Below are 24121 nucleotides of genomic sequence, written 5' to 3'. Positions count from 1 at the left end.
AGGAACGCGTCTGCTCTCGAGCCCAGGCTGTGGTTCTGGAATTGCTGGCACTTCCTGTTGCGTTGCCTGGAGAACAGGTCTATCTGGGGAAAGCCCCACCTCTGGAAGATTGAATTTGTGACATGGCCATGAAAGGACCTGCTGAGGTGGTCCGCCATCTCATTCTGTATCCCGAGGAGGTACGACGCTTGTTGGTGTATTGAATGTTCTACACAGAAGTCCCACGGCATGAGGACTTCCTGGCACAGGGGAGAGGAGAGGGCTGCCCCGTTTGTTGATATAGAACATTGCCGTAGTGCTGTCCATCATAACTGATGTGCATTGTCCCTTTAAGTATGCCCAGAAGGTTTGGCATGCCAGGTGCACAGCTGTCAGCTCTCTGACGCTGATGTGGAGAGCCAGATCAGCTGGAGACCTTGAGTCCTGCGGTCTCCTAGATGTGCTCTCCAGCCCACGTCTGGTGCGTCCATCACGAGCGACAGAGATGGCTGTGGACTGGTGAAGGAGACCCCCTGAGCACGCCTCCTGAGGGTTGAGCCACCACAGGAAGGAGTTGAGGACTGGGCAAGGCAGGGTCATGATCCTGTCCAAACTGTCCCGGGCTGGTCGATACATCTATGCATGACTGGAGTGGTTGGAGTGATGACTGCCACGCACTAGGTGAAGACTCAAGGTGCTGCTAACAGGCCGAACGGAAGGACTGTAAATTGGTAGTGCGTATTGTTCACCACAAACCTGAGGTGCTTTCTGTGGAGAGTCTGAGGGGAGCAACTCCATGAATGTAGCCATCGCCGAGCAGGTATTGTAGGAGTACCCGCTGACAATAGCCTGCTGGTTAGATATTTGGAGTTGTTGTCCCCCTGTTGAGTACACCTTTTGCCCGAATAGGTCTAGTTTTTTAGTGTCCCTATTCTTGGGGGTAGGGCCCTGAAAGTCTTGCCTCTCCCACTGGTTAGCAGCGTCCACCACCAGAGAGTCAGGCTGGGGGTGGGAATAAAGGTGTTCATAACCTTTGGAGGGCACAAAGTACCGGCGTTAGTTACACTTGGCAGTGGGGCCGGGGTCTGCCACAGGGTCTTAGTCATGTCCATAATTGTCTTTATAAATGATAAAGCGATACGGGAAAGGCCAGAGGGGGCCAGGATGTCAACCACAGGGTCTGCATCCTCGACCACTTCCTCCGCCTTAATGCCCAGACCCGGCGCATCAACTGCTGCAACACCCTGGAGTCTTCCAAAGCTGGGGCTACGGAAGTGCCCGCCAGCGCCTCAGGTTGTGAAGAGGAGGCGGAGGAGGCCACCAGAAGGGGTGGTTGCTCTCTACCATCCCCACCCAAGGTATCTCGTGACCCCGGGGGGGGCTGTGGTTGGTTGGCCCAGTTCCAGCGCCGTGAAGGGCCTGGGTATTGGTGCCGATGCCTGGTCCCACTCCAGCACCAGTGTAGATGCCTCAGGTCGCACCTGCGCCAGGGTCTTCATCGACGCCTTCGCAGCCAGCGTCGATGACTACGTCGGTGCTGAAGGCCTTGCAGCCAGCACCGTAGCAGCAGTCTGATGCCCCCGGCGGCGCCGTGGTCGGTGTCGATGCCCGTGACCGTGCCACGGCCGATGGCGTTGACGCCAGAGGTACTGGCTCAGTTGCTGGTCGTGGCGGAACAAATGTTGCAGACGCCACCGACGCAGCTCCCAAGCAGGATCCATGGCTCCGACTCTGGCCCTGATGGAAAGCCCATGGAGTCCAAAAGAATTCGGGTTCTGCTATTGAGCCGGGCTCTGCTATTGTGAGGGCCACTGCATTGGGCGGGACCCCCTATGGTGCCATGAGCTGGACCTTCTGCTCCTGCTATCGTCCGAGCGATACGAGTCCGACTCTGACGTTTCAGAATAGGAGGACCTGGGCAGCGCTGCAACTCTTGCCTGGGGACCGACTCCGCTCCCTGGATGGAGGCACTGACGTCGGTGGGCACCGAGGTGAAGGGGATTGGCGTGACATCCTTGCTGGCTTTCCCTTTGACTGAACGGGGTGCCGGGATGGAGCCTGCAGTGCTCACACATCCTCCTGCCTCAGGGGCGAGACTGGCGGCGTGAGTCTCAGCAGGTCCTGTGCTGCCTCAAAGGCTCCGGGGTGGACGGGAGCAGCAGGTGCTCTGAGGGGGATCGGCAAGCGTGACGGGCTCGGACTTGACTGCCTCACTTGGGCAGGAGTCGACATAGCCCCACTGAGCCTCAGAGCCATGGCCCAACTGAGTTGTCACTGATGGCTGATCCCTGGATCTTGCTGAGGGGGATCGGCCTCTTTCTGTCCTCTTCTTCTTCTATGCCGGCTATTGGGACTGGTGCCGAAGGCTGGAGTGCCCCTGAGAGCCTCCATGATGGTGCCGAGCCTTCTTGGCAGTGTCTTTCTTTGACGTTGGATCTCTCAAAGATGGCGCCGGAGTGCTCCGTGCTGAAGAAGACATACTGGAAGCAGGATCCCCAGTGCCTGGGTCCGACTGAGGTCAGAGAGCTGCCTCTATGAGGAGGATTTTAAGCCCCCTGCTCCCTCTCTTTAAGAGTTCTCAGTTGGAATTCCCGACAGATCTTGTAGTGGTCTTTTTGGTGGCCCTTGCCCAGACACTGTAAACAGGAGGTGTGGGGGTCACTTTTAGCCATGCGCTTCACGCAGTCCTGGCAAGTCTTGAAGCCTGGGGATCGCGGCATGCCCCGGTGAAAAATAATGGGGCGGAAGGAAACCGGGGGGGGGGGGAAGAGGGGAGGAGGACCCTCCCTGTAACTGAAACTTATAAGTGAATTAACTATGTTATACTAACCACCTAGAACTAACTATCTACAGCAAAAACTGAAAGTACTGCCAAGCCACTTGCCGAAGCAAGAGCAAGGGAAAGTCCCAGCTGCCGTCACTGGCGGTAAGAAGGAACTGAGAGGGTGGCGGGTCGGCAGGGCCCTTTACTGGGTGCCATGAAGGTGCGACTCCAGAGGGCACCTAGGCCTACCCCCTGGATGCTGCTAGGAGAAAAATCTTCTGGCTACTGTGCGCGCTCACGCACCTGATTGCAATGAACAGGAACAAGCACTCGAAGAAACATGCAGGTTTCTAATGTTGCCGGGGAATAATTAACTAATATCTGAGGCCAGTAAAGAGGAACCATCCAGACTAGCAAAGTAAATCTTAAGACCTGCTGAAAACCCCACTTACAAGATCACAAATCTCTCTCCATTATGCTTGCTGGAACCCCGATTCAGGTCTGTGAATGTGATGCCTTGTCCTTTTTATTCTAACTGTTCAGGTCACTATAGTCTTCATTTTCTTCTAAAACTACAGTTTGGAGAACTAGCTGATTCAAGGAATTGGGATGCAGAATCGTTTGTTTCTACGTAATTGCTTAAACTTGAGCCCAGGTCAGCCGTGAGCCAAAAGGGTGTTTGATGCCCTATGTAAATAATTTGGTGTTCTCAGTCTCTTTCCCAAGAAGAGTTTACCAAAGCCACAACAACGTGTGCCACCCATTGCTGATCTCAGTGGAACAGCCATAAACTGAATGGGCCTAGTGGCCAAATCTCACCCGGAGAGGTGGTCTCATCAGATGAGGAATCAGACAAGTTGGCATAGTGGTACCTGAGGTAACTTGCCTGTGCTGTGGATAAATTTGAGGACTTAAATCTCCAGGGAAGTCATGCCAGCACCTTTCACCAGCACTCAATACACATAAAGAAAACAAAGCTTGCCATGTTTTACGATCTTGGGAGAACAAGTGGTATTGATGGATATGCATTCAGAAGGGCATTGGCAAAACTGCCTATAAATGGTTAACAAGGTAATGGTAAGAAATGTTGACCTTGATTTGTTTAGCTAAGATGTAAAGATTTTTGAAGGTCAAAGGTGTCCTTGTGTAGTGTTTTGGAGTCTAACTGTGTCTGACCCTCTAACATTAAGCTGCTGTGGCCTGTAGTTTTGAAGAGTGAAGCAAACCAGGGGGAAAGAGAGAAGGGGGAGAGAACAGGAAATGGAGTGAGGTGTTTCAGGAAGTTGTCAGGAGTTGACTGATTGATTCCAGATGGAAAGGGTCACCCTCCGTGACCCAGGAAATACTCACTGGGGGAAAGCAGTTGTTGGCTTGTGAAAGGGGAGGGCCTGGGAGTTAGAGACTATGGTGGAATGCACATTCTGCTTCCTTTTATTCTTAAAACGTTGAGTCTTAATCTTCAGTATTCAACCATTTGATTGTCCTCGCCTGGCAAGGGGGAGTGAGTGGAGCTAAGTCTGGAGCGCCAGTAACTTTACCTCCATCATCTAAAACATTCTTACTCTGTAGCATAGATAAAAAAGTGAACCAGAAGAATCATAGTCAAGAAGACACAATCTCTCTCTTGCTGAATTGCAGTAATGCCAAGAGATGGGCCCAAACCAAAACCTAAGCTCCAACAACCTCCAAAAAACACGGAGCGAGTTCAGATCCAGACCCAACCTCTGTGAGTTGGGTCCATCTCAGAGGATGGTTTTATTTATTTACTCTGGCTTCATTCTGTGAGGTGGTGTCTTCGCCCCCCCAGTGGTGAACCTGAGAGGTGACAAAATGAAACCACCCAGGAGAGGGGTCTTACGGGGGTCTCAGCAATCCCTGCTCACCATGGGATTTGCGGGTGCTCAGCACTTCACAAGAATGTGACTTCTGTCTGGAAGTTATTGTTGTGTTTCAGGGACCAGTAGAACCTTTTTAAATGAAACGTTGATCATCTATATTCTCTCACTTTTTGTGTATAATACAGATACCTATATAGTCACACACCTGTAATGTGTACGATTTATATTTGTGTGTATTAATATATATTTTGTGTGTGTGGATATATAAAATTGTCTCTGTGTGGCTGGGTATTTGTATATTTTGTGTGTGTGTGTGTGTGTATATATATATATATATATATATATATATATGGGGTATATTTTTGATTTACATTTGGTTACAATTTAAAATCTTGTCGTAAATATTTCAGACACTGGAATGATTCAGGTCTATTCCCCTGTTGCCATAGCATGGTCTGTGCTGGCCAGTGAAAGATTAAAATTTATTTCCATTGTTTAACGGAAAATAATGAGGTGCATCTGACTGGGTTCAGCTATGTCATGCGGGAAACGTTCACTTTGGAACAGAGTCTCACTCCACCCAAATGTGCAATGATGAAATCAGTTGGCACACACAAAAGCAGCACATTTTGTGACAGGAATGCATGAGAAGTATTAATGTACAGTATGACAAGAGCCTTTTGGAATGAATTAACCTTGTCGTAAAAAAAAAAAAAAAAAAGAGACCGAGCGAGAGCATTTTTAAACCAGCAAAATCCTACAGGAGGGCAGGGTTTTCCTGCTGTGTGCTGAATACAGTTTATCAACAATTAAAGCCTGAAAGTCTCTTACTTAAAGCATGACAATGGCATCTTTGAAAATTCATGCACACGCTCAGGGTCAGATCCTTAACAGCTAGCAGCAAATGAGGGAGGCTCTGTTGAAGCCAAGGGAGGTACACCAATGTGGACCCGCTGAGGATCTGGACTTCAAAGTTCTAATGAGATGCACATTCTTCATACTTGTTCAAATGAAGGATTTTTTTTTAATATATGTGGTTTAAAGACGCACATATCTCTGGGTTTAATAGATTTATAGCTTAGGACATTTTGTTTTAAAGAGAGATCTCAATGAGTCTCAGTAACAAATATGATTATTTCCTGTAGGAGTTGACTTGTGTCCTGTTGGGACCCAGCGAGATTGGACAAAAAGGGCAAGATTTTCAAAATCCATGATTTTGAGAGCCACAATTTGTGGGTGCCCAACCTAAGACACCCCTAAAGCGGCCTGATTTGCACAAAGTACTGAGTGCCATCTTCTGGAAACCAGGCCCTTCTACCCCTTGCAGCTAATGGAAGTTTCTGTTTATCTCATGTTTTAGAAACCTATGTTTTAGAAGCAGATGGTTGTAAGTTTGATTTCCTATGATGTACGTGTGTGTAGGATAGCAGATGGCTGTGCTTCTATATATACATAGCAGCGAGCACATTATTCTGGTGCTCTGCAGTCTGCGCTCATTGTCTGTACATACAGACCTCTATGCTACAATGCATCACAGAAAACTAAACTTAAGATAGTCTCTAGTCACTGGTTCATTATGTCATGTACATTGAGGATAGCATATGGCCCTTTGGATGCCATGTTAAATGGAATGAAGGCACAGGATAGAAAGTGAAAATACTTTTTCCCCCAGTGGGAAATAAACTATTATATTTTACAAATAGAACAAGATTTTAATTCAATATAATAATAAATACATCAAAAGCTGAATACTAAAACAAGTCATTTACCTGCCTTTTTTCCTAGGTTGTGTTATCAACAACAGTGAATGTTGATGGACATGTATTGGCAGTGTCTGACAACATGTTTGTTCATAACAACTCTAAACATGGACGGAGAGCGAGGAGACTTGACCCCTCAGAAGGTATGGAACTTTGTCTGGAATATGGTACACCAGTGAAAACAAACACACACACTCTGCACTTGAATTTTTGTTTGTTTTGGTGGGAGTGGAGAGAGCTGCAGAACTTCAGGGGCTTTAGAGAAGGAAGATGAACCCAAGAAAGGCTCTACCACATGCAGAATATGATCCTTCTTCACCTAAGAGAGAGACTCCCCCCCATCTATTCATTAGTTAATTTGTACAGGGCTGTGAAGATGAAAAACTCTGTAAAAGCGTTCACAATTAGCTAAGAATGTCAGACTTACTGCTCAGCTGGCCCAGACTTGATTTCAGGCAAATTAGGCAACATGACATCTTACTTAAACAGAAACATTACAGTGCAAGATGTGTATGAAAAAGTGTCTGGTTCTCTTAAACAAACTGTGTGCAAAGCATAACAATGCGCAGAAGGAAACTGACACTAATTGATTTTAGTTTGTTTGGCTAAGCAGGAATTGCCGTCGTCCATGGGACGGTTCTTGGGGGTATATTAAAGCAATTACCAATACCTGTATCTGTTAAGCTTCAAAGTGGGTAACCCCCCCCCACCCCACCCCACCCCGTCCCCCCACCCCCACCCCCCGTCCCTGCCCCTCTCACAAACTCCACTTCTTCAAAACAGGCACCACTTAAAAATCCTATCTATGTCTCTTCCCCCCTTCTCCAATCTCCCTGAAGCCTGTGAAAGTGAGAAGAGTTTGTGATGTTAGTAGAAGAGACAAGCAAGGCTATTATTTCATTACACTGTTTTGTTGCCCCCCTTCTTAAATGTGCCCTGTATCAACCTAAGAAGAATTAATGAACTGGAAGAAAATGATTGAATCAGTAAAGAATTCGGAGCAGTGTTAATTCCCCCCCAGCGGGTAGTGAAATGGTAGAAGGAAAATCCCAGGATTCCAAGCCTAGGAAGCCATCCAGTTTTTCCTTGACTGATTGGATGTGATTGACTGGCTGTTCAAAGGAGTCTCATGTTTTTGGAGCCCTGCCAAAGTTCCCCTCCACCTCTGACCCTGTCAACATTGGGAATGGAGTGATGGATTGACTTTGGTTATGGCCTGGAAACCATATTGGGTTCCTGATGGGATGTATAGTCCAGAGGCCTTGAACATATGGAAAAGAGCAGGAAAAAAAAGTCACAAAAATTCCATAAAGTCACAAAAATTATTAGAAATTGTCTCTTGATAGGAACTGGAGGAAAGGCAAGCTATTTCCATATCTCTTTATCCCATTGATAAACACAGTAAATTGTAACACATCCCTCCTACAGCCTGCTTTTTTTGTTCTTGTGTGATCATATGCTAATGAGTGTTTTTAAAACAGCCTCTGCCCAATCACTTAAGGGTTTCACTTTTACACCCAGTACTACAGTTGGCCTATTAGACCTTAATGACACAATGTTAAGTGCCGGTAATGAACAGGCAAGTAATTAACACGAGCAAGGCAGAGAACAACATTATTTTATTTTACTTTCGGTTCCTTGGAGTGGTAAGCCGTCTTCGTGGGTGAACGAATTAAGGGTACGTGTCCTAGCTATGGTGGCACTGGGTATACAAGCCAGCAATACAGCTGCAGCAGTGCAAACCCCCAAGAGTGGACAGGCAAAACTATAAGTCACAATTTGCACCAGTGCAATTCGTGCAAATAACAGCTTTGCCATCCACTCATGGGGTATAACTGGCCCCGACCTACCCAAAAACCTAGGCTCCAAAACCAGTTGCAAGAAAACTAACTGACCACTCTGTTATCCCTTTTCTGTTTAGCCACACCATGCATCAAAGCTATTAGCCCAAGTGAAGGCTGGACTACAGGGGGCGCAATGGTGATCATTATAGGAGACAATTTCTTCGATGGGCTACAAGTTGTATTTGGGACCATGCTTGTATGGAGTGAGGTAGGCAAAAGTAACTTGCTATTGCATAGCCGAAGATAGATATCGCTGGTATAGAGAAGGTCGATGGGGAACTACTATTCGCTCATTCTCATCATAACACGAGAACAAGGGGATGGTCCATGACACTGGAAGATGGTTACTTTAAAACTGAGGAAAGGAAATGCTTTTTCGCCCATGCTTGGTTAGTCTGTGGAATACTTTGCCACATTGTATCATTGTGTCCATGAACTTTTAGTGGGATTCTAAAAAGGACTGGATGTTTATATGGATAAGAAGAATATCTAGAGTTACGGGGAGGATTAAAAGAAAAGGCCTGGAGTTTGGGAAAGGAAACAAACCTTCAAGTTTCAGGGCATAAATCAACAATTAATTAATGGGGGCCAGGAAGAAACTTTCCCTGTAGGCAATTTATCCTGTAAGTTGCCTTATGCAGGATTTCTTGAACCTTCTTCTGAAGCAGCTGGTGCTTCACATGATTGGATACAAGATGTTGGAGTAGATGGACCACTGGTCTGATCCAATCTGGCAATTCCTAGGAAGTAGTAAACAGTTTCATTTGCTTGAGAAACACAACGAGGGGCCAGTGGGGAAAAACTCCAACATCCCATACATGACATGCTTCTCTCTTGTTGTTATTTCCCAGCTTATCACACCTCACGCTATTCGAGTCCAGACCCCCCCTCGTCACATTCCTGGTGTAGTCGAAGTCACACTGTCGTATAAATCCAAACAGTTCTGCAAAGGAGCCCCGGGCAGGTTTATTTACACCGGTAGGTGAACGTGATTTACTGTGGAGGGCTGGAACATGAATGTCTTTTCCTCTCAGTAATATCGATTACTCTCTTTTAAATACTTGCCACATGCCATTTGAAAACTGTTCTGCTATTTGGAGTATTTGGAAGTGTAAGGAGATAAAACCTGTACACAATGAGGAAGCTAAGGGAATATTACTCCACATGTTAATATATTTTGCAGATTAAAGCTCATGCTGATACAGTATGGCTCTCTCTCTAGATATATTAAGTGTACAGTAACTTGATAGCATTGCTCTGCATACTGGAAGATGTTTTATTTATAACAGTATTTATTTTACATTTCTCTCTCACTGGGGGTAACCTCTTGTTTTCAGGATGGCCCCCAGGGATAGGCAGAATGTCTTATGTCTAAAGAAGCCAATGAGCTGAGTGCAAAATAAATCTTGATGACTTTTTTTATTTTTTAAAAGGATATTGTCAACTTGTTTAGTGCCCCACATTTACCTCTGCCATCAGAAGAATATTTATATATCGAGAGAGAGAGAGATCTATAGCTCTAGAAAAAGAAATCAGTGCAACTAAAGAAGAGTCTTCATTTGCTGTCAGTATACACAGTAAAGTTTTACCTCCTAATATATGTGGCTGGAGAATGGTAGCATGTTTTAGAGGATTATGTATATATGTAACTAATAGATTTTTAGTAGTAATATTTTATTGAGGTGGCTGAGAATTTAAGCAATGATTTTTGGTTTAAAAAACCTATTATTACTATTAGATCTAGAAAACATTTCTAGAATATCAAATTTTGGACAAATTTCACAGCAAAAAAATTCAATTCTCAACCTGAAAACCCCCAGAAATTTTTCCTTAATAATGTTGCAGTTTTTTGACTACCTGGTGAGCCAGTCAAAATGTTTCAAAAATGGGCATTTTTTCAATGAAATATTGATATTTTTATAAATTTATTAAACATATAATTTTTAAAAAAGCAATAATTCTCATTTTAATTTTTAATGTGTTTTTACAAGCTTTCATGATTATTATTACTTAAGAATGTATTTATTCATATGTATTCCAGTAGCAGGCAGGAAATCCAGTCTAGGATCAGGGCCCTGTTACGCTGGGTTCTGTGCAGACAAATCAGAAAACAATCCTTGACCCAGTGAGTTTACACTGTAGGGTCCTGATCCAAAGCCCACTGAAGTCAATGGAAAGACTTCCAGTGATGTCGGTGGACTTTGGACTGGGCCCCAGATGATTAGGGCCTGAAACGGATCTTGCCCCAGAATAACCTCACTAAAGCGCAAGGAGCTGCTCTGGATTTATACCCGTGTTTGTGAGGTGAGACTTTTGCCATAATTTTTTGTAAGCAAATTCCCTTTAAAGAGACAGCTTTGATTTGTGGAAGGATAAATCTGAGCCCTCAATACATTGAGCACAGCTTCTTTAACTAGCAGATATACTTACTGAAACTCAAGTGACTGTGATCTCAAATCTGCATGAAATGTAATTGTATTGTACAGACACAAGATTGAAAAAACCCATCAGGGACCCAGTCCTATGCAAATGAGCTTTCTCATTGATTTCACTTACTAACAGGCTGCAGGACCAGGGTTGGGTCTGGTATGAAATTTACAAGGGGAGGATCTGTTAATTCTTGAGCATATCGTGAGTCAGAGACTGAAAATTTAAGTTCTTCGGTGGCACTTCTTACTTATTTAGGCCCTGATCCTGCAAAGATATAAGTGTATACGCAACTGAAAATCCAATGGATTGGACTGCTTGCATGTTCGTGTGCAGGATCAGGGTCTTAATGATGGAGAAATGCATAAAACAGAGCAGTGTCTTTTTATTATGGGGAAATTAGTCCTCTTTTTGTAGGTCTGTGTTTTATGTGCAGGGCTGATCTGTGCCATCTCTAGAGGGTTGAAGTCAAACTGTAGTGCTGCTCTCTGACATGTTAATTAGCGTATTTCCACCAAAGAGGACATGAAGATGTACATGACAAATAGCAGAAGAGAGAGAGGATAATATAATCTGCCTATTTTGCTCTTGTTATCAGCGTGGAGATATCTGTTTAGATTCACTGAGGAGCGAGTGGGTGCTTACTGCCATATGTTACAAAATAGCATGTGAGCAGAAGATTCAGAAGTACATAAGCTGGTGTGAAATTAGACAACTTTTCAATCGATCTACCCAAGGACTTGTAGTTCTCCCATCATGTTAGGCAAAATGATAAACACAGCTATTAAGTATAGCGTAATCAATTCCCCCAGGTCATTGCTGCTGATAATAGCAGCAAAAACAACTTCCAAGCTATGAAAATAACATGTTTATTTTTCTCTCTCCATGGCTGTGATATCATGAGTCTGTTTTGACCGTGCTATGAAGAACCGCAAAGGTTTTTTAAAAAAAATTCTGGAGCTCTTTTTGTGGCCGTAGTGCTTTACAAACTTTACCTACTGCACCAGGAAAATGCAGCCACTTCTTGGGTGGAGGATGGCAGCCAGTGGGCACATACAACAGTAGTGAGGGAAGGGAAAGATAGGCAAGCACAGGAAAGCCTCTCTCGTGGAGAGTAAAACAGCTAAAAATGTCTTAAATGTTTCCTGGAAGTTCTTTATAAGGATTGGCTGTAGTTGCTCACATTTATGTCGGGGGAGGTGGTCTGTGTGGTGGCAGATGGGAGGAAAGGTTGGTTCTCTCTATTAAATTATGTCAACACTATGAAAAAGTGGAGAACCCTTTCTTTAAAGAAATACTCTTTACATTCAACCTCCGTCAGGCAATATTCCTAAGAAACACATAGGCCATAACACCATCCCCAGAAGATCAAAGAGTGCGGGACATCTCCTCTTAGTAGTATTTGTATTTTGGTAGAAATTAGAAGCCCCAAATGGAATCAGAATCCCATCGTGCTAGGCCCTTAGGCCTAGATTTTAAAAGATATGTTGGTACCTGACCCCTTGATTTCAATAGGAGCTGGGTGTCTAAATGCTTTTAAAAATCTGGGCCTTAACGTTTATAAAGTGCTGTGAGATCTTCAGGTGAAAAGAGCTAACTAAGGGTCATGTAGTGTTAGAAGCACTGAATAGTTGGCTAAAGACAGACCATGAGCATAATTAGACAGTATTTAGTCCTGCCATGAGTGCAGGGAATTGGACTAGATGACCTTTTGAGGTCCCTTCCAGTCCTAAGATTCTATGACTATTATTATTATTTATACTTTCATACTACTCGCGAACCTAGAGACCACAACTAAGCTCAGGGTTTCAATGTGTCAGGCACTGTACATAGACATAGTAAGTGACAGGCCATACCCTGAAGAGTTCGCAATCTAAACAGATGAAAGGAAGTGTTGTTACTCCGATTTTACAGCTGGGGAATTGGGACAGAGAGAGATTAAGCAATTTGCCCGGGGTCACACAGGGAGTCTGTGGCAAGTCTGGGAATTGAACACAGGTGTCTTGAGTCCTGGCCCAGAGTTTTAATCACAAGACAATCCAGATCTATTGTAGAAAGGTGGAGATGGAACAGAAATGATTTTGGTAGTTTGAAGTACATGATTCCCCATGATTAGAGTAAAGCTTTCAATATTTAGTATATAATCAAATAGTAATGTTCAATCTGATGAAGCTTTAGTTTTTTTATAAAAGAGCAGCATTGACAAGCTGAAGAAGAGAGTGATATAAATGGTCAGTATAAGAATCAGAGAGAAATTTCCAGGGTAAGTCTAAATGCCACAGTGGTGCTGTTGCTGGAGTGCATATGCTCCCTGTGATGTGTATTCAGCACAGGCTATGAGGGAAGTGTGCTGTGTGAGCAATGCTGCCATTGAGGTTCTCTCAGCATTCCCACTCTTAAGTGCTATCACTCGGGGTGCTGCAATTCAGCCATCACATTCCTCTCATCACCAAAATTTAATGTGTGGCCTTTTCCATAAGGATCCCATTATGGAAAACTCGGACAGAATTTAGAGGTCTATGGAAAAGTCTTGAAAAATCGACTGACATTGCTAGCTTCTTCTTGGAGTTTGCTGAACAGCCTTGCTGAATCTGATAATGTGGATATAATTATATAAAATTTTATGTAATTCTATATAGAGAGAGAAACAAAAAGCGTGTCTCTCTTTTTTAATCAATGACTATGTAAAATGTCATCCTTAGGACAAAACGTTGACCTCTAATATCTTGCAGTATAAAAAGGTGAAAGCTGTGACTAAAGGTGACTCACCCATTTCTGGGTTCTGAGTGACCCCGCCCCCTTTTCCTTAGCCGTTCTTGGTACAGGAAGGCATTTGTTCTCCACGACTAATGTAGCAGTTGCCTTATATTCTGCCTCTAATAATATATAAGCCCAAGTTCTTGACTTTAATGGAGCTCAGGTGAGAATCTGGCTCATTGTAAGCTTTTGATCTTATACTTGACCCCAGCTCTGCACGTAGTTTGTTGTAGGGAAACTCATCTCAAACATAATGTGGCAGGAAGATTTTGAACATAGCTTTTCATCCTTGTACAGAAAGGCTTGATAGGTAAACTAATCTCATCTATGCAGTATAAGAACAGGTTGGACAAACACCAGTCAAGAATAGTCTGGGGTTTATTTGGTCTTGTCTCAGCGCAGGGGGCTGGACTTTGATGACTTCTCGAGGTCCCTACCAGCCCTACATTTCTATGATCTGTGGGATTTACTGCACTCCCAATGGGCTGCCTTGGGTTGGGAAATATGCCAGCAGCACACTGTAGGACGTGCTGGTTTTTTAAGGTTTGTAAACTGGAATTGAGAAGGCCTTGTTATCCTTCTCTCGGAAGAAGTACTTACAAGGATGGAGATAGTGTTGGAAACTAACCTTGGGAAAAGCATGTGATTTTTCTTGCGGGCAGCTGCTGTCCCGCCCAAGCCTATGAAGGGCACATGCCAGAAAGGGGCATTGAAATAGCCATAGGACCTTAGGGAGTTGCTTGTAAAGGCCCAGCAAATACAGCAGAGTACTCAGTGACATTGTCATAAATTAAAGGGTGCTTCGAAAGTCGGAGACAGGGATCAGATTGGGAAAAAAGAAAGATAGTTGGTACTTTTTGAAGCTCCGCCCACAAAATAAGCCCCATGCACATGATTCACCACAAACAGTAGATTGTGCAGATGCTTGACATATGCTTTATGGGCTCCAGTCACTCAGCTTTCCTGCGGTGAGGTCAGAACACACCTATGGATTCTGCTGGGCTCCTTCCACTTGGCGTCCCTTCACTCAGACCTGGTCCAGTGGGCTTCTTGCGCTTGGTTCCCCTCTGCGGAAGTTTCCCAGCTCCCCTGCTGGGCTCTCCTAAATTCCTTGGATTGGTCTCTTCTTGATAGGAGGGAGGGAAAGAAGTGGTATCTCCTAAGACCATTTGCTGGTGGCGTCAGAATGAGTTGTCACTCATAGTAGATTGTGCATGTCATCCTCCCTCTCATGTGTACGTGACTTGATTGGGCAGTGAAATAACAATGCTGACATTTAAAGCGTCAGTGATCATTGGGTATTTGAGTTAGCTTTCATTGAGAAGAGTGGGGCAGAGCTATTGTTCAGGTTCTGCAAATGCAGGGAGATGGCACTGCACCAGTTCCATGAGTGTGAGTTTCTGCTTTTGAGGCGATCTCAACAACTGTTCCGGCTAGAGACGTAGGGTCTGACTGAACATGAAGTTGTTCCTGATTATCTACAAATGTGGACACTCTTATTCCAGAATGAGATTTATCCAAAATGGATTAAGCGAAACTGGGGGAAAGTCACTCGTATTCTGGAATACAAGTGTGCACATGGGGGGCAACAGCAGAATGGCTATTCTGATAAATTTCCAAGTGTAGACAAGCCCCTATTTGTATCGTAAATGAAAGCTTAGATTCTGGAGCATAAGAGGCAGCATAAAAGAGGTACGGGGTAGGGCATACCAGCTGAATTCATGCCTGTGCAAAAGAGAAACTAAGGAGGGCTACAGTGCGTTTAGACCTAGCTCTATTATTGACTGTAAATGTTCTGTTATCAAACCAGTTATGTCAGAGGGATGTGAATAGCTTAGGTGACCATCTGATTTGCTGACTAGCTTTTAACTCTTTTTACCCCGTTACCTGATGTCCACATAAAATTTTTTTGTCTGACCTTGAAAATTCAACAGATGTTTAGTGTGTGAAACTTGCTTACCAAAGTGGCTTGTCACAACCATGGTGAGCTGAAACAGGAAGATTTCCTGAGACTTACAGCCAAAATTTCCAAAAGTGACTAGTGATTCTGGATGTCATACTATTTAGATACCCAATTTCAGACACCAGAAGTGCTCAAAATCCATCCTCTGAAAATCAGACCCCTTAAGGAGGCTCCAGCTATGCACCCCAAGATACTAGTCACTTTTCAAAATCCTGGCCTATAAGCCTTCGGAGTGAGTGCGTATATATATATGCACCTTCTATAACCTGAACATCCCATAGCATTTTTTTTAATGGGTTGGGGTGGTAACGATGTTGTGGCCACAGTTCAACTTGGGAACTGAACCTAAACCCTCACCCCTCCCAACCCCCCCCACCACCCTTCAGCTTCAATTGGAAGCATTTCCCTCAGAGGTGGTCGCCTTTCATTGGTGAACAAAGTGAACAACTTGGATATTTTGGGCATGTCCTTTGTGATCAAAGCCGCTGTATATATAATGTGTGTAAAATGGTTGAATTGTTCTTAGAACAGTTTTATATGATCTAGGAACCTTCTCCTGCTCTAAGATGTCAGAGCACAATACAAATATATACATGCCAATTCCTTGGGAAAGAACCATGTTGGGTAGTAGCCAGTTCCTTTCCATGAGTAATAGATTTGGATATTCCTCATTAGATATTTTTAGCTAAATATATACACATATATATATATATTTATTTTTTGCTTAGTCCAAGATATATAACCTAAACTAGTAGTCTCGCAAGCAAGAAGAGAAATGGCACATAATGATGTATAGACCCTCCAGAGAATTGTCATGAATTCTCAAGATTGGCACACACAAAAAATTCCCCCTTTCTCAAATGGGATTTAGATTCTGTGGCAGTTGAAATGTGTATTATTAAACTCCTTAAGCAAACCTGAATGGTTCCCAGTGGAGAGCGAAGACATTCTAAGTATAGCCAAGACTAAATTCTCTGGTCTGGGTTTTCTCTACTCAATTCCCTCTTTATTAGCTCCGGTAATATTTAAACTTCATGCCATGCCATAATTATTTAATAAAAAGTAAATATAAAATGTATCTCAGTGGGGAATATGACCTTTTACCTTCATGGTGTTATACCAAAGACAGACACAGATAAACAGAAAATCTGGATCAGAGTAATATTCTGTGTCACTTGATGGTTTCATTCTTCTAGTGCCTGATGCTCTGATGCTGAAAGGTGCTGAGTACTGTGAGGAAAGGAACTAAGTGTTGGATAGGATGGGACCCTTTCAGCTGTTGGCACTACTTCTTTCAAGGGATCATTTTTATAGGGCCAAGTGGCACAAGGAGATGGAAGATGCTGCCATTGACTGGGGACTCTGCCAAATGAGTTAAGGACATGTTAAGCATTGAACAGTACAAGGAATTTTTAGCAAGATTCTCAGCACTTGGTTGAGTTAATTTCACATTTAAATCTCATCACCACTTGCAAGTTGGGTTTTTACAAGCCAGATCCTTAATTTTATTAGTAAACGTTGTGTCTGAGGACAGCCAAAGACTTTGGGTACTCAGAGATTTAGAGAAGTCAATGTTGGTTTCTAATATGAATTTTGAATTTGGGGTACATAGTTGAATTTTGGATCATCACTTTATCCAAATGCCAGTTGGCCCATGAGGGTTTCATAGTAGGCATACTCCCCACACAAAGTGTCTGAACATAATTACTACCACGTGGTAGGCTTAAATGTTCAAAAAGAGCTAATGATTTTGAGGGGCTCATTTTTTGGATTCCTGACTTGAGATACCTCAAAGGGGTTGATTTTTTTTTCAGAAAGTGCTGAGCACCCACCCTCTGAAAGTCACCTGTTAGAGGTCTGGCATTAGGCACCCGAAATCACCACTAGCTTTTGACAATTTGGGCTGCAATACTTTGTCTTCCAATGGACAACTACAAAGCATTTCACAAGCATTGGGTCAAGTCTTAGGATACTGACTAATGCTAACGGATAAGGCAACTTCAGGAGTAGACATGGAGGGTGTTGAGGTGAGGAATGAGGTACCAGATCAGCAATCTTAAGTAGATCCAGTCTAAAATTTACCTGCCTCTGTTCCAGGTATTATATGTTACCTTCCCTGTTCTTCTGCCCTCCCACTGGTCATGAGCTGGGGCTTGGTGCCAGCAACAATACATTAAGTAGGGGTTGTGGATGAGGCTGGCATAGAATCTGGAGCAGTGGGCTGGCAGGCAGTTTCAAGCTGTAGGTTCAGCGGGAATGGATGACTCTTCTGGCAGCCACAGGAAGCCTAGACAGGTGGGATGAGTTGCATTCATCAGATGGGAGGGACTGGGAAGAAAGAGAGAGTCTGAGATGGTGAGAGGGAGCCAGGTAAAAATGGAGAAGAGAGACAAGGAGCTCAGTTACCTTGAACTCCAAGGATGATTAAAGGATTCTATAAGCAAAAGCCTCACAAGAATCCTGAGAGCTTGGTAGAAAGAGTGACAGAGAAAGTGACAACCAAGCTGACAGAGCAAATTGGTGGTCCAGCAATAGTAGAACCAAAGGGCCAGATCCTTAGTTGGTGTAAATTAGCATAATTCCATTGATTGCAGTGGAGCTATGCCCATCTACTCTCGCTGAGGATATGTCTCCAAGGGCAAGTATATACTGCAAAGAAAAACCTACAACACCTAATCTGAGCCTGTTGTCAATTGACTCGGGTGTTTGGATTCAGGCTTTGTCTACATAGCAGTGTAGACATTCAGGCTCGGGCTGGAGGCTGGGCTCTGAGACTCTCCCTTAATTGGGGCCAATTTTTCATTAAGGTTATGATGTTAAGGACACTGCAGGGTTTGGTGTTCCATTCAACAAGAGTTTTTCCTGTGACATGAGTGGACTTTGGATCAGGCTTCCACGGAATACACCTCAAGGCTTCATGTTTTGTTTTGTGGGTTTTTTTAAACCAGCAATTGCCTAAGGCTCACACTCATGTCTGACCACTCTTCTTTTCCAGCTTTAAATGAACCCACCATCGATTATGGTTTCCAGAGACTGCAAAAGGTCATCCCGAGGCATCCCGGTGACCCAGAGAGACTAGCCAAGGTAAAAGATTCACTAAGCCTTTTAAATTGCAACTTTCTTTTCTGCTGATATGTAATAAAGCACAGAGTGGTAAGTCAGATCTGACCATTACAGCCCATGTGTTGCACGTGGAATTTCTTTTATTGCCAGTGTGAGAATCAGTTCCATAGCTGGGAACCCACCATTGCAGACACCCTCCCAGTACAAATCTGTAGTTTACTGCCCTTATCCACAGCAGCAGATCTTTGCACTCAACTGGCACCCCATTGAATTCTATAAGGATCCATAGAGCTGCAGGGATCTGCCTACACAGATCCAGTTTTAGGGGGTCCATCAGCAGAATGACAGCAGGAAAGAGGTGAGCTTTAAGGCTGCCTGCTTTGAAACCACATGGAACAGATACATTGATAATGTATAAAGACCCAGGTTTATATAGCACCTAGCACATGGGGTTCTGGTTCATGACAGGGGCTCCTAGGCACTATTGCAATACCAATAATAATAGCCATGCTTGACCCTTCCATTGTAGAATCTGAGCCTAATTTCTGATTATATTTAAAAGTAATAATAACTTTGTATAATTTGCCTGATGAAAGAAGATAATGGTAATTAAAAAACAAACAAACCCTAAAACCAGAGATAATTAACAGCAGATGACAGAAACACTGAAGATGGCTTTGAGGAATCTTAATTGTTTGTTACAATTACTGAGAAAAAAAGCATGTGTGTAATTTAAAGAATAAGGGTAGGACTTTCAAAAGTGGCTGAGTAAGGAACAAAAGTCCCCTTGGAAGTCAATGGGGACTCATGCTCTTAATTCATCTCCGTGTTTTTGAAAACCCCACCTTAAATTTTCTTATAATCAATGTTCTGAAGAGCAATTTCAGGACTATGGAGAGCTCCTAGACAGAAGGATGGCACACTTATCAGTTAAAGTATAAAACTGTGATTTATTGATGCTCTTACGTGTAGGTAAAAACTTCCCGAAGTGACTGGCGATGTTGGGTGCCCAACCTGAAAGGGGCTCGATTTTCAGTGGGTGCGTGGCAGCACTTTTTGAAAACAAGACTCCTTCAAAGTATACCAGGTTGGACCTCCCACAACACCAGTCACACTAGAAAATCTTGGCCCTGGTTTTTATTTCAAACAAACAACAGATCAGGCAGAAAACGGTCTTTTTTGGCGGGTGAGGGGGTCTCTGAAGGTTTGCCATTTCATACATCTCTTCCTCCTCCAGGAGATGCTGTTGAAAAGAGCTGCTGACCTAGTTGAAGCACTGTATGGAACACCACATAATAACCAGGTTAGAATGACTGCTTTTGTGGGGGTGGGGAGAAACCTTTTTCAAGGTTTTGTAAAAACTTCCTGAAGTTAAATTGACCGTAGGCTGTTGCTGTCTTGTAGGATATTATTCTGAAGCGAGCTGCGGACATAGCAGAAGCATTGTATAGTGTCCCAAGGAATCCCGGCCAGATCCCTGCTTTGTCTAGTTCTCCAGCTCACAGCAGCATGATGGGAATCAACTCCTATGGGAGCCAGTTAGGAGTCAGCATCTCCGAGTCGACACAGGGGAACAACCAAGGTAATGTCTGTTATAATGTTTGCACATATCCTAAAATGTGATTGTAAAAATAGCGTCAGGGGATCTCTGTTTTCATGTTGGTGTCTCAATTTCCATATCTACTCGGTTGAAAAGTAGCACCCGGCCTTCTTAATAGCTAATGTGTTGCTGGCAAACTGGGCAAGCTAGTTTCTTTCTAGCTCATGCGTCCTCAACAATAAAGGTTCTGCAACTGGAATTTAGGTAACAACTCTTTTGGTGACACAGGAGACAGAATAGTGGCTCTGTGGGGCTGGAGTAAATCATACAAACCCCTTATTTTTGTCACCAAAACTAGAGCTGGGCAGGGACCTGGTTTCCTGTTTTGCAGGAAATGCCATGATTTTAAATTTTTTCCATTCTGTCCTGGACCAAAAACAAAGTTTTGAAATTTCGTTTTGGCTGATTTTTATTCTGATTTTGACCTCTTCAGACTTTTAAAACTGCTTTTTATAGCTAAACAATTTTGTTGAAATCTACATGTTTAATTGAAAAACTGTTTTGACAAATTTCTGGCCTGCTATCCAAGTACAAGGAGCAGATCTGATGAGTAAATGCTTGATCCAAAGTCTTTGGACTTCAGTGGGTTTTGGAGCAGATCCTAAGAAGGGAACATTTTCAAAGCACCTCTCTGAGTTAGGTTCAAGGGCTTTAAGTCACTTTTGATAATGGGACTTCAGCTTCTAACTTTCACTGAAGTCATTAGGACTTAGGTGCATTTGAAATTTTTACCCATAGTCTCTTTTCTGGCAAACGTAAGGCTGAATTCCAACTTCCATTCTAATTCACATTTTTCAGTCATATCCATGCCCTCAGAAAACACCAAGACAGTAAATGCATCTACTACCATTGTGGAGAGAGGCTGAGAATTTTTAAAAGTTAATTGTTTCTTCTACAATGTTAACTTTGCCAAATTGCATGTATTTACTAGTGCTGTTTTCCTTGTTGAATGTGAACCTTAATGTACCATTGTTAGTAATGCGTGCCATAAAATACATGCAGCACAGCAGAGCTAACATCAGGGGAGCAATTTAAACTTTTGGAATGTCCTGACTGGAGTGCTTGATTTCTCAGTTTAACACTAGATTCCTGTAATATACAATCTGGGTAGTCTGAATGCACAGTTAGTTGGACACAATGTCCTCCCAGGAGGTGAAAGTCATGTCATATGAACTTATGTCCAGGTATATCCTGCCAAATGTAACTAGAAAGGTAATGTTACACAGATCAGCAGTAAGGTTTCAGCACTGGATATCATGAAGTCTTAACAAGCTCCGGAATGTAATATATAGAAAAACGTAATTGTTCATGTTGATTTGCATTTTCTTTATTAATTTACCTGGATTAACTCAACTAGCAGAATCCAGTGATTTCCTAAATGGTAACTAACTTACATTAAATTAGTGGTGATGACATTTTTCTAATGAAGTTTCTTCACTGAAAAATAACTGAGCCTAAAATGAAAATACAGAATTTTTTTTTAGCTTGATTCCTCTTTTTTTCCAGTCATTTTTGAAAACTGAAATTGTGTTTGATTGGGGAAAAAATGGACCAAAACCTGCTCCTACAGTATTTACAACCATTGTCCCTACTGGTCAAGTTGAGCCAATTTTTTCCGACTTATGGGGCCAATCTTTTCTCACACAGTGACAGACAAGAGGAGGAGGGTATATCCCAAAGTTGACTGCAGTTTCCCATTACTAATACATTTTGGTACTTTATTTTTAAGTGGTAATCCATTAATTATTTTGAAAGTATAACCTCAACCCACACAAATTACAAAACCATTAAAAGATGAGCTTACTGTTTTTTTCAGATCTCAGACTCCGATTTCAAGTTTTAAACTATCAAATCTGATTAGGAAAATACACACACAGCCTCAAAAAACACAAATTTCTGAGCGTGTTTTAGGCCCATATTTTAGCAAAGCATTTAAAGACAAGCTTCAGTCCCATTAAATCAATGAAACTTGCTGAAGTGTTTTGTTGAATCTGGGTCTAAAAGAGCAATCTCAAAAGATTTCTTTGAGACTGGGAAAACAGAGAAAAGAAAAGTTTCAGGCCATATTCACTGACTCACTGTGAAATGTTTAATTTATTTCAGGTTACATTCGTAATACAAGCAGCATCTCCCCTCGAGGTTACTCTTCCAGTTCAACACCTCAGCAGTCTAATTATAGCACCTCCAGTAATAGCATGAACGGCTACAGCAATGTCCCGATGTCTAACTTGGGAGTTCCCAGCTCACCTGGATTCATTAATGGCTCTCCAACAGGATCTCCCTATGGAAGTAAGTGCCCACCTCTTTGACAGACTTTTTTTTTTTTTTTTTTACTTAAGCCGTACATGGATCAAACTTTGCACTTACAGTGTCCTTCAACTGAGGATCTCAAAGCCTTTACGTCAGAGGCATCCATCAGGCCTGTCAAGACTTAATAATTTGTTATATCCTTCCCCTCCCAAAGTTACCATCAGAACTGTCCCCCGTGCTGGTAGTCTCAGCAGAGGCCAAATGCTCACTTATAAAATGTAATAGAAAAGGATCACGTGTCAATGGTTTTATCCCTGCTCCATAACAAGATGGTTGTAAAACACCTGTTACAATTTTTATTAGAAAAGGGGTAGGCTTTTGGAGTCATTTCTAGACCCTCTAGGTGTTTCACCTGGCTCTCTGAAAGGAGCCTACAGGGTATTATTCACCCCAATCATACTAAGGGTATGTCTTCACTGTGGGGTGTGATTGCAGTTCATGTAGACATATCCAAGCTAGCTGTAACAGGAATGGCCCTAGCTTTTTTACCCTCCAGGGTAGAAAACATTTTGGTGCCCCCCCAGGTCACTCAGAGTAAAAAAAAAAAAAAACAAAAGCAAGTGCCACAGCAACATGGTGCCTCCTAGAAGTTGGTGCCCAGGGCGATAGCCCCTAGCACAAGCCCTAAGCTTTAATCTGCCTCCTCAGATACCCGAGCACTTTAGCCAGCATCCCAGGTGGACTTGTACAGTCCTGAAGTACACAGTTCTGCAGCTTCACTGCTCCAATATCCAAGTGAGCTTGGATATGTTTCCTTGAGCTACAATCACACCCCGGGATTGCAGTGTAGACATAGATTGGAGTTAACTCCCTTGGGCAACTTTAACAATCCAAGCCTTCCTCCCTCTTAGAGTAGAATGGGCTGTGAAAGCTCAACTACCCCTCTTGCCCTTAGAGGATATTGTGACGGTTGGCAGAGTGGCTTCTACTACCATTGCCATAGTCTCTGTAATAAACATCCCTCTATAAAAGGAGGACTTCAGGCTCCAGGGCTGTTCAGCCAGTGCTACTTCTGATTTTTTGGGGGGGAAAAATATCTATTGCACAGGATGGCCCCAACCTGAGACTATAAATGTATCATTCCAGACAGTCATCACAGAACTATGGCTTTATCCCCTATGTGTAAGGGGCTGCACAACTGGGAATTAATATTTGACCTGGTATTTAAAAAAAAAAAGCAGGAGTCTGCATTAGCTAATGGTTTGCAATATCAAATGGAAGGGTTCTTGGTTTAATTACACCAGTGAACCTCTCCTCCATGCACGCACGCACACACACACAAAAATACATCTGAAACTTGCCTCTTCTATTGTTTTTATGCTGGTAGAGTTTCAAAATGGCCAAACAGATGTTTTTCAAATTTTTACATACAGCCTTCACTTCCTGGCTGCGCTCTCCGTGCCAAGTTTCAGCTCAGGGAGAGAGAGAGAATTTTACGGCTGAATTATAAACCCCTGACAATAGGCGTGTATAATGAAATGCTGACAGACCCCTTAACTAAAGCAAATGTTCTCTTCTCTAAGAAGAATAGATGCAGAGTAAATTCCAGCTGTGAATTTGTGAGCAGGGCCTTGTGTGAAGGGAAGAGGGCCTTTGCTTCATTTTGGTCTCTGCCAAGCTGCAGCTCTACTGATATCATCACATAATCCATGCTGAATTCCTTGTAAAAGATGCATTTAAAGTCACTTAATCCCCATGAAAACAATAAACGAATAGAATTAGCAGTAACTGAGACCTAAAGTGAGACCGAGTTTCATTTGAATCTTGAGCTATGAATGAGTGACACAGGGTTAGAGAGGAGAGGTCTGGGAGGCAG

At 43.2% G+C, this 24121-nt stretch overlaps 1 protein-coding gene across 1 annotated transcript in view; it reads left to right on the top strand.

The window, feature by feature from the left end:
* EBF2 (EBF transcription factor 2) overlaps positions 1-24121 on the top strand; it is a 172301-nt gene that overhangs the window by 134612 nt on the left and 13568 nt on the right. The window contains exons 8-14 of the mRNA XM_073325474.1: positions 6367-6484; positions 8263-8393; positions 9037-9163; positions 18328-18416; positions 19633-19698; positions 19800-19977; positions 22099-22284. Coding sequence (XP_073181575.1) covers positions 6367-6484; positions 8263-8393; positions 9037-9163; positions 18328-18416; positions 19633-19698; positions 19800-19977; positions 22099-22284 — 895 coding nt within the window. The remainder of the gene's footprint in view (positions 1-6366; positions 6485-8262; positions 8394-9036; positions 9164-18327; positions 18417-19632; positions 19699-19799; positions 19978-22098; positions 22285-24121) is intronic.

The sequence above is a fragment of the Lepidochelys kempii genome, chromosome 26, assembly GCF_965140265.1.
Source record: "Lepidochelys kempii isolate rLepKem1 chromosome 26, rLepKem1.hap2, whole genome shotgun sequence".
NCBI lineage: Eukaryota > Metazoa > Chordata > Testudines > Cheloniidae > Lepidochelys > Lepidochelys kempii.
The sequence above is the reverse complement of the archived record's forward strand: the minus strand, read 5'-3'. Positions and strand labels throughout refer to the sequence as shown.